Source organism: Brachyistius frenatus, unplaced genomic scaffold, assembly GCF_029030835.1.
Source record: "Brachyistius frenatus isolate BFR_SWC_R1_liver_20210118 unplaced genomic scaffold, ASM2903083v1 Contig_92, whole genome shotgun sequence".
NCBI classification, from domain to species: domain Eukaryota; kingdom Metazoa; phylum Chordata; class Actinopteri; family Embiotocidae; genus Brachyistius; species Brachyistius frenatus.
This window is the reverse complement of record NW_027210691.1, coordinates 1457501-1468133: the sequence shown is the minus strand read 5'-3', so window position 1 is coordinate 1468133 and position 10633 is coordinate 1457501. Positions and strand designations below refer to the sequence as shown.

The 10633-nt window shown below is 42.5% G+C and overlaps 2 protein-coding genes across 2 annotated transcripts in view; one reads left to right on the top strand and one right to left on the bottom strand.

Annotated features, from left to right (window-relative positions):
• Positions 1-3565: 3565 nt before the first annotated feature.
• LOC138627859 (complement C1q and tumor necrosis factor-related protein 9) lies at positions 3566-6061 on the top strand. Its single transcript, XM_069710482.1, has 4 exons — positions 3566-3830; positions 3964-4044; positions 4122-4202; positions 4301-6061. The coding sequence occupies exons 1-4, from the start codon at positions 3566-3568 to the stop codon at positions 5236-5238; spliced, it is 1365 nt and encodes a 454-aa protein (XP_069566583.1). The 3' UTR covers positions 5239-6061.
• A 1751-nt stretch (positions 6062-7812) lies between these two features.
• Positions 7813-10633, bottom strand: part of LOC138627819 (S-arrestin-like) — a 7369-nt gene continuing 4548 nt past the window's right edge. The window contains exons 11-16 of the mRNA XM_069710419.1: positions 10597-10633; positions 10216-10293; positions 10088-10102; positions 9937-9989; positions 9747-9756; positions 7813-8542 (exon numbers count right to left, since the gene is read on the bottom strand). The exon at positions 10597-10633 is cut by the window's right edge and continues 101 nt beyond it. Of these exons, the coding sequence (XP_069566520.1) occupies positions 8446-8542; positions 9747-9756; positions 9937-9989; positions 10088-10102; positions 10216-10293; positions 10597-10633 (290 nt within the window). The 3' untranslated portion in view covers positions 7813-8445. The remainder of the gene's footprint in view (positions 8543-9746; positions 9757-9936; positions 9990-10087; positions 10103-10215; positions 10294-10596) is intronic.

Sequence of the window (10633 nt, the reverse complement as noted above, 5' to 3'; positions counted from 1 at the left end):
GCTTCAAAAATTGTTTTATCTTAATATTTTAATCATGTTATTATTCATAATGTTAGTATAAGTCGATTTTTAAGACTTCAGTTAATGTTCTGTCTTTGAATGAGTCACATTAGTTACTGAAGTGGAGTTGAATTAGTTTTACTTACCCTTTAAAAAGAGGACGCTGTCTCTTTAAGAAGAAAAACTCTTTAAAAAGAGGACGCTGTCTCTTTAAGAAGAAAAAACTTTAAAAAGAGGACGCTGTCTCTTTAAGAAGAAAAAACTTTAAAAAGAGGACGCTGTCTCTTTAAGAAGAAAAACTCTTTAAAAAGAGGACGCTGTCTCTTTAAGAAGAAAAAACTTTAAAAAGAGGACGCTGTCTCTTTAAGAAGAAAAACTCTTTAAAAAGAGGACGCTGTCTCTTTAAGAAGAAAAAACTTTAAAAAGAGGACGCTGTCTCTTTAAGAAGAAAAACTCTTTAAAAAGAGGACGCTGTCTCTTTAAGAAGAAAAAACTCTTTAAAAAGAGGACACTGTCTCTTTAAGAAGAAAAAACTCTTTAAAAAGAGGACGCTGTCTCTAAGAAGAAAAAACTCTTTAAAAAGAGGACACTGTATCTTTAAGAAGAAAAAACTCTTTAAAAAGAGGACACTGTCTCTTTAAGAAGAAAAAACTCTTTAAAAAGAGGACGCTGTCTCTAAGAAGAAAAAACTCTTTAAAAAGAGGACGCTGTCTCTAAGAAGAAAAAACTCTTTAAAAAGAGGACACTGTCTCTTTAAGAAGAAAAAACTCTTTAAAAAGAGGACGCTGTCTCTTTAAGAAGAAAAAACTCTTTAAAAAGAGGACGCTGTCTCTAAGAAGAAAAAACTTTAAAAAGAGGACACTGTCTCTAAGAAGAAAAAACTCTTTAAAAAGAGGACGCTGTCTCTAAGAAGAAAAAACTCTTTAAAAAGAGGACGCTGTCTCTTTAAGAAGAAAAAACTCTTTAAAAAGAGGACACTGTCTCTAAGAAGAAAAAACTCTTTAAAAAGAGGACACTGTCTCTTTAAGAAGAAAAACTCTTTAAAAACAGGACGCTGTCTCTTTAAGAAGAAAAAACTCTTTAAAAAGAGGACACTGTCTCTAAGAAGAAAAAACTCTTTAAAAAGAGGACACTGTCTCTTTAAGAAGAAAAACTCTTTAAAAACAGGACGCTGTCTCTTTAAGAAGAAGAAACTTTAAAAAGAGGACGCTGTCTCTAAGAAGAAAAAACTCTTTAAAAAGAGGACGCTGTCTCTTTAAGAAGAAAAAACTCTTTAAAAAGAGGACACTGTCTCTAAGAAGAAAAAACTCTTTAAAAAGAGGACACTGTCTCTAAGAAGAAAAAACTCTTTAAAAAGAGGACACTGTCTCTTTAAGAAGAAAAACTCTTTAAAAACAGGACGCTGTCTCTTTAAGAAGAAGAAACTTTAAAAAGAGGACGCTGTCTCTAAGAAGAAAAAATTCTTTAAAAAGAGGACACTGTCTCTAAGAAGAAAAAACTCTTTAAAAAGAGGACGCTGTCTCTAAGAAGAAAAAAAAACTTTAAAAAGAGGACGCTGTCTCTAAGAAGAAAAAACTCTTTAAAAAGAGGACGCTGTCTTTAAGAAGAAAAAAACTTTAAAAAGAGGACGCTGTCTCTAAGAAGAAAAAACTCTTTCAAAAGAGGACGCTGTCTCTAAGAAGAAAAAACTTTAAAAAGAGGACACTGTCTCTAAGAAGAAAAAACTCTTTAGAAAGAGGACGCTGTCTCTAAGAAGAAAAAAAACTTTAAAAAGAGGACGCTGTCTCTAAGAAGAAAAAACTCTTTCAAAAGAGGACGCTGTCTCTAAGAAGAAAAAATTCTTTAAAAAGAGGACACTGTCTCTAAGAAGAAAAAACTCTTTAAAAAGAGGACACTGTCTCTTTAAGAAGAAAAACTCTTTAAAAACAGGACGCTGTCTCTTTAAGAAGAAGAAACTTTAAAAAGAGGACACTGTCTCTAAGAAGAAAAAACTCTTTAAAAAGAGGACGCTGTCTCTAAGAAGAAAAAAAAACTTTAAAAAGAGGACGCTGTCTCTAAGAAGAAAAAACTCTTTAAAAAGAGGACGCTGTCTTTAAGAAGAAAAAAACTTTAAAAAGAGGACGCTGTCTCTAAGAAGAAAAAACTCTTTCAAAAGAGGACGCTGTCTCTAAGAAGAAAAAACTTTAAAAAGAGGACACTGTCTCTAAGAAGAAAAAACTCTTTAGAAAGAGGACGCTGTCTCTAAGAAGAAAAAACTTTAAAAAGAGGACGCTGTCTCTAAGAAGAAAAAACTCTTTCAAAAGAGGACGCTGTCTCTAAGAAGAAAAAATTCTTTAAAAAGAGGACGCTGTCTCTAAGAAGAAAAAACTCTTTAAAAAGAGGACGCTGTCTCTAAGAAGAAAAAACTCTTTAAAAAGAGGACGCTGTCTCTTTAAGAAGAAAAAAAACTTTAAAAAGAGGACGCTGTCTCTTTAAGAAGAAAAACCTCTTTAAAAAGAGGACGCTGTCTCTAAGAAGAAAAAAATTTAAAAAGAGGATACTGTCTCTAAGAAGAAAAAACTCTTTAAAAAGAGGACGCTGTCTCTAAGAAGAAAAACCTCTTTAAAAAGGGGACGCTGTCTCTAAGAAGAAAAACTCTTTAAAAAGAGGACGCTGTCTCTAAGAAGAAAAAACTTTAAAAAGAGGACGCTGTCTCTAAGAAGAAAAAACTCTTTAAAAAGAGGACGCTGTCTCTAAGAAGAAAAAACTCTTTAAAAAGAGGACGCTGTCTCTTTAAGAAGAAAAACCTCTTTAAAAAGAGGACGCTGTCTCTAAGAAGAAAAAACTTTAAAAAGAGGACACTGTCTCTAAGAAGAAAAAACTCTTTAAAAAGAGGACGCTGTCTCTAAGAAGAAAAAACTCTTTAAAAAGAGGACACTGTCTCTAAGAAGAAAAAACTCTTTAAAAAGGGGACGCTGTCTCTTTAAGAAGAAAAAAAACTTTAAAAAGAGGACGCTGTCTCTTTAAGAAGAAAAAACTCTTTAAAAAGAGGACGCTGTCTCTAAGAAGAAAAACCTCTTTAAAAAGGGGACACTGTCTCTCTAAGAAGAAAAAACTCTTTAAAAAGAGGACGCTGTCTCTAAGAAGAAAAAACTCTTTAAAAAGAGGACACTGTCTCTAAGAAGAAAAAACTCTTTAAAAAGAGGACACTGTCTCTAAGAAGAAAAAACTCTTTAAAAAGAGGACGCTGTCTCTAAGAAGAAAAAAACTCTTTAAAAAGAGGACGCTGTCTCTAAGAAGAAAAAAAAGTTTAAAAAGAGGACGCTGTCTCTTTAAGAAGAATTTTTTTTTAAAAAGAGGACGCTGTCTCTTTAAGAAGAATTTTTTTTTAAAAAGAGGACGCTGTCTCTTTAAGAAGAATTTTTTTTAAAAAGAGGACGCTGTCTCTTTAAGAACAGGACGCTGTCTGTAACAACAGCTGTGGGTTCATAAAAAAAGCTGGAACATGAAATTAAAAGTTGAATACGAAGCCCTTCCTGCCGGTTGATCACAGAAAGTCTTCACCTGCTCTTCTTTCCGCAGAACAATGGCGACGTTTCTTCTTCACTTCCTGTTGGTGGGGGTGTCCTTCTCCAGTGTCATGGCAACCAATGATCCGGTGTCCCCAGACAGCTCGGAGCACTCCAATAACATTCCTACTCCTCCTCCAGGTGCCGACGCCGCAGACCGGGACCTCTACTGCCAGACGGACGTCCCCGTCCCCCCTGAGCAGATCCCTTGGTTCTGTCTCTGCACACAGTGCCAGAACACCCGGGGGCCCAGAGGGAGCTTCGGGGACCGAGGTCTGCCAGGTACTGACAACACGGTCCATCATGTTCATCCTGGGCCAGGATCAGGGCGACAGTTACCCAGCAGTAATTCTGTAATTAAACCCTCTGACCACCAGGGGAAGCACTGATCCCCGGAATCTATGTCCCCTCTCAGGTTCCCCCGGCAGTCCTGGAAGAAGAGGCATGATCGGGCTCAGAGGTCCTCCAGGTTTCGTGGGCCCACAGGGACCTAAAGGTAAGGTTCTCCTGGCGGTTCTACGGATTCTGCCGTTAGTCCTACTGCTGACCGTTTCCTCCGTGTTTAAACTTCAGGGCACAAAGGAGACGAAGGAGATAAGGGGGGCCGGGGAGTCCTGGGACCCGCGGGACCCAACGGAGACCGAGGCTTCAAAGGTGAGCGATGACGCAGATTTGGGTGACCCCAGTGACCGCGGTGACCCCTTCGGGCTTCAGGGTCAAGCTGCCAACCGGTTTGTTTTGTTGTCCCGCAGGCGAAAAAGGCGAGCGAGGTTTGGAGGGTCGTCTGGGAGGTCCGGGTCCGAAAGGAGACGATGCAGTCTGTCCGGATAACTGCGAGTCCAGCCAGGGACCGCCAGGATCACCTGGTATGCTGGGACCCCCAGGATTCAGAGGTCTGCCCGGCACCGCGGGGCCGCTAGGTCTCAAAGGGGTGAAGGGTGACGTGGGTGGTTTGGGTCGGGCCGGCGTGTCTGGATCTGTGGGGGCGAAAGGAGAACCGGGTCCGCAGGGGGAGTGCAACTGCACGGACGGAGTGGAAGGAGGTCCGGGTCAGAGCGGGGACAAAGGAGACCGAGGGGACGAGGGACAGAGGGGCCCTGCAGGGCAACACGGGCCCCGGGGTGGTGAGGGGGACGTGGGGGCTGTGGGGATAAGGGGTCCTCCCGGTCCCTGTATGCCCGCCATCCAGTCGGCGTTCTCCGTCGAGCTGACGACCAGCTTCCCGCCGCCTAACGCGCCCGTCGTTTTCTCCCGCGCGGTCTTCAACGTCCAGCAGCACTACGACCTCACCACCGGCGTCTACACCGCCCCCGTCAACGGCACCTACGTCTTCAGCTACCACCTCACCGTGTACGACAGAGTCCTCGCGGTCGGCCTGTTCCGCAACTTCGTGCCCGTCGTCAAAACCAAGGAAACCAAAGTGTTGGGCAGCGTGTCGCACTCGGTCGTCCTCCACCTGGTCCGGGGCGACCGGCTCTGGGTCCAGGTCAAAAATCGCAGCACTAACGGCATGTACGCCGGCGCCGAGACCAGCAGCACCTTCTCGGGCTTTCTTCTCCACCCGGATTCCTGCGATCTGGCTTTGCTCAGATCCCCCATTCCCCCGACGAAGGAACCTGAAGGAGGGTACAGCTGGGACGCCAAGTCCGGCAGCGGCGAACCCACCGCTTCGCCCGGAGGGTCCGATTAGCTCCACCGGCGATGAGCGGAGGTTCATCTTCTAGACATTCTGCTCCACGACGATCGAACCGCAGACGATAGATTAGTCAAACCAAAAGATACTCAACCCTTCAAGACCACCTGAGACCAGCAGGTAGATTATTTAGTCCTCCAGCACCAGAACCACCACGAACCAAGAAAAGTTTACGGGTCAGTTTGGAGGTAGCGTCTTCACACCTGCGTCGTTTCCACTCCGTCAGACTCTGGTCTCGGTCCGGTCGCAGTTCTGGATCAGTTAGTTTAAGGTTACGACACACATGTTCGGCGTTCAAGTGGTTAAGTCGTAAAACAAAAACATGAACGGGCGTCTCGAAGCCAGAGGCTAACAAATCAGCATGCTAACAGGAAATACAAAGACACAGAGAAAAGATGAGGCCGTTGGGAAGATCAACATTTTCTTCAGACGTAGGATTTTATCTAATTTACGAAGACAAACTCTACGTAACTAAAATTACAATAAATTATCTGAACATCCAACCAAACATGAACTTCCACGACCTCTGACCTTTCTGTGAATGTCAGCAAACAACGTCACAACTCGGGAACTCGACGCTTCTGGAAAGTTTCTAGTTCCGAAGTTGTGAAAACCACAAGAGGGCGCCGTTCGCACGGACTCTCCTCGATGTGCGCGGGCAATACGACCACATTTGAACGCAGCATTAGATCTGAAGAGCCTCCGTAACCGGGCAACGTTCTGAATTGTGGGAAATCAAGGAGAACGAACCGGAGATCCAACCGATGACCGGGACCAGAAACAAAGCGCCGGTCTGAAGACGCTCGCCGAGACGTTTGAAGACGAAGTCACGGCTCCGAGAAACAAACAGGAAAGCGTCGGTCAGACTCGTCCGTCGGCAGGTCGCGTCCTTCAGGTGATTTATGAGAACTGAACTTTCTGCCTCGGTTTGAAAGGTTGAACATCAAAATAAACGAGCAGAGTTCAGACGTGACGGTTTCCTGCTCGGATCCAAAACACGCCGTTAAACTCAACTTTCAGTCATTTGAAGCTATTTTTAAACAAAATCGCGATTTCATCCCTGGAAGTTTCAGGAAGCGTTTTTGATTTCCAGTCGCGGCCAATTTCAGTCAAATTATTCTGAAAGTTTGACGTCCTGCTAACAAACACCGAGCGGCTGATTTAAAGAACCTCCAGCTGAATCTCTTCTGATTTTCAGACGTGCGAGATTATTTTTTACACCCTTTTGTCTCGAGGCTTTCGTTAGTTTTCTGTTTTATCTGCTTTTCTCGGTGTATCCACGGTAACCGCCGACTGACTGTAAGAGGAAGCAGCTCGTTGCGTAACAACATCCTCCACAACAACACGTGTTTACCAGCAGCTGTGAATCTTTTATCTCGCGTCCCATCGCTTTTGTCTTTTGTTGGTGAACTGGTGTCGACTTCTGGGAGCTTCACAGGCGGCGAGTCGCGCGATGATCCGTCGGAGCTTCGACAAAAGAAACAAAGACGAGCGGAGTCGGCAGGTGTGAGCGAGCTTCTCTGTTTTCAACCGTTTAACGGCTCCGCCTCCTTTTGTGTGCGACAAACAGCTCAAATGAACCGGCAGCACATTTCACAGCCGACACACAAAGGATGCGTTCTCCTTTCTGGTCCGTCGGGCTCGTAACGAAACACCGGATTCTCACGGACCGAGCTGAGCGGGTTGCAGCTTCAGAAGTACTTTGTTTTTTGGTTTGTTCTTTCAGCTAGAAAAATATATTTCTGTCTTTAAAAATCTGATCAAATCCTGAAATAAATGAGTAAAAGTTTTGGTGAACAGTTTAATTTTTTCGGTCTGACTGCAGATCGTAATATTTGGTGCGTCGGCCGGCTCAGATTTTTCTCTTTCGGGAAGTCAAACCAACGATCAATTAAAACGGGACTCTCTCCTCCCAAAACCACATTATTTCTTCTTTTTGTTTGAATAATAAATATAATACTTTAGTTTATCTCATTTTGCCTTTTTCCTTAATGTTGCTGCACTTCTTTTAAATAAAGAAAAAAACTCAAACTAAAATGAAATAAACTCTGAAACACAACATTCACCAAACTGATGGCAACAACACGTTTGTTTGATTTATCAAACAGGAAGCAAAAACACAAACCTCTGATGATCACCGTTATTTCTTTTAATAATCACGACAGAAACTTCATAAACCGACCGACTCTTCATCATCGTATAAAACTTGGACAGCCGGTGATTTTCTGCCGATAAAATCAAACTGAATAATAAAGTCCCGTGTTGATGGAACATGCAGCTGACGATCTTTCATGTTCAACCCGCTTCCTGCAGCGCCCCCTACTGTGTGGACGCCGCCGCTACAGTTTGTTTCCATGGAGACATTGTCGAGTTGAGCGTCGTGGTACGAGGCCAAATGTTATTAAAAATGCTGACAAAGACGGTTTTGAGAAAATACTATTAAATGTTCAGTTTCAACATGTTGATCATTAAACTTAAGTTTGTATTAAACTAATTTAAATATTTGATTTATTGTGAAGTGATCAGCAACTAATATGTGAAACTAGAAGCTTATGAGAGCTGCTGTTGAGATCAATAAAAGTTTTTATTCCAGTTGAAAGCTTCATGATAAAACATCTGAACTTTAAAACATCAACCTGAAGTCTGGTTCTCTGGACAGGAAGTAACGGGAAATGTCAAATGAGAAGAGTTTAATATAACAGAATGTAGTTGAATCAGTGAAAAAAAAAATTCTTTCAAAGAAAATTGTGTGAAAGAGTAAAAATAACATGCAGCTGCTTTTATGCTTTAATCATACAGTAAGACATGAGCTACATATTCAGTGTTCATGAACATCATTTATCTCTTCTACATTTAAACATCTGCAGGACAACTTCACACAAACAGGTCCAGCTACCTCTTCCTCTTCCTCCTCCTCCTCCTCCTCCTCCTAGCCCTGACTCAAAGCGCTACAACTACACCAGCTGACTTCCTGCTGCTACTACGACGGCCACTAGAGGGCGCCGTCACCATAACCGGGTCACAAAAAAAAGCTGCTGCACAAACGACCTACGGACGTCGAGGTTTTGATTTCACGTGTCGAACTACAAAACCTGTGACGGAGGATTTTAACATCTGGATGAGCACGTCTGTCCTGAGGGGGGCGCTACAGCATAGTTACGGTGTTAGTCGGCAGCTCTGGACGGTGACGGCTCTGTTTGTAGTTCAGGCCTCGGCGGGGGACTCGTCGTCGTCTCTGTAGACGACTCCCTTCAGGTACGCCCGCTTGAACTCCTCGAACACCATGTCGTCAGATTCAGCGCTGCAGCACAGACACACAGGACGGACAGTCACACCACACTACGACTCTTATTTTGGTAGTTTTCCTTCATCATATCCTGTCAGACAGAAACGGTTTCCTGGCTTATATCAGGTTTATATGAGTCTAGTTTATATAACTCAGGATAAATTAATCAGGTTTAAATCAGTTTACAGCAGTCAGGTTTAAATCAGTTTACGTCAGTCGGGTTTAAATCAGTTTACATCAGTCGGGTTTAAATCAGTTTACAGCAGTCAGGTTTAAATCAGTTTACGTCAGTCGGGTTTAAATCAGTTTACAGCAGTCAGGTTTAAATCAGTTTACGTCAGTCGGGTTTAAATCAGTTTACGTCAGTCGGGTTTAAATCAGTTTACAGCAGTCAGGTTTAAATCAGTCTAGGTCAGTCGGGTTTAAATCAGTTTACAGCAGTCAGGTTTAAATCAGTTTACAGCAGTCAGGTTTAAATCAGTTTACGTCAGTCGGGTTTAAATCAGTTTACAGCAGTCAGGTTTAAATCAGTTTACGTCAGTCGGGTTTAAATCAGTTTACGTCAGTCGGGTTTAAATCAGTTTACAGCAGTCAGGTTTAAATCAGTCTAGGTCAGTCGGGTTTAAATCAGTTTACAGCAGTCAGGTTTAAATCAGTTTACATCAGTCAGGTTTAAATCAGTTTACATCAGTCAGGTTTAAATCAGTTTACATCAGTCAGGTTTAAATCAGTTTACGTCAGTCGGGTTTAAATCAGTTTACAGCAGTCAGGTTTAAATCAGTTTACGTCAGTCGGGTTTAAATCAGTTTACAGCAGTCGGGTTTAAATCAGTTTACATCAGTCAGGTTTAAATCAGTTTACATCAGTTCGGTTTAAATCAGTTTACATCAGTTGGGTTTAAATCAGTTTATGTCAGTCGGGTTTAAATCAGTTTACGTCAGTCAGGTTTGAATCAGTTTACATAAATGAGGTTTAAATCAGTTTACAGCAGTCAGGTTTAAATCAGTTTATATCAGTCAGGTTGAAATCACTTTACATAAATCAGGTTTATACAAGTCCAGCTCTCCTGAAGCCAAAATATTTCTTCAGCAATCGATAACATCAACTTTCTAAATTCAAGGAAACGATCAAACGAAGGCCGACAGAGCTGACACTTCTTCTGCAGAACAGATTGACAGATTTAAAGGAGTTCAGTCATGTGATCAAACACGAGTCTTACCCCTCGTTGGCTGAAGTCCAGACAGCACCGGTGCAAAGACAGAAAGAGACACGAGGATATTATTAACTAACACAAACAAACAAACAAACAAAGCTTCAGGTGTGATTAAAGTCACTGATCGATGCTGATCAATATTCAATATTCCATCAGAAGAACGGAGGTTCACAATGACGACCGTCGACCTCAGTACCTGCTTCAGGTTTTGGATGCATCAGCTTGAAGGGGACCTCCACGGACACCTCGCTGTAAAAGACACACACAGCTGTGAGTCCAGATGTGGGACAGACAGCTGAGTCCAGATGTGAGACAGACACATGGACAGCGTTGGACAGTGAACGTACCTGGATCCCACCGTCCTGCAGGTGAGCAGCAGCAGAGAGACAACAGAGACACGTGATGAGTTCACTGACCACAGACAGCAAGACGTCTGCTGACTGAGATCCCAGCATGCCGAGCGGCTCAGACTCACCCGGCAGCCATCATCTTCAGAACGACCTTGTAGGAGACCACCATCCCCTGAACCTCCTTCAGCACCTCCTGCTTCACACTGAGGACCAGAGACAGTTATATTACCACATATAATCAATATTTATCAGCTCTAGCAGTCATCAATGAGCAGTGACTAAACCAGACTAAACTAAACCAGATTAAACTGAACTAAACCAGACTAAACTAAACCAGATTAAACTGACCTAAACCAGACTAAACTAAACGAAACCAGATTAAACTAAACTAAACCAGACTAAACCAGACTAAACTAAATCAGACTAAACTAAACCCGATTAAACTAAACTATACCAGACTAAACTAAACCAGACTAAACTAAATTAACCCAGACTCAGTCTCTTACTTGCTGGATGAAGCCAGGTTGGTGTCTTCGTGTTTGA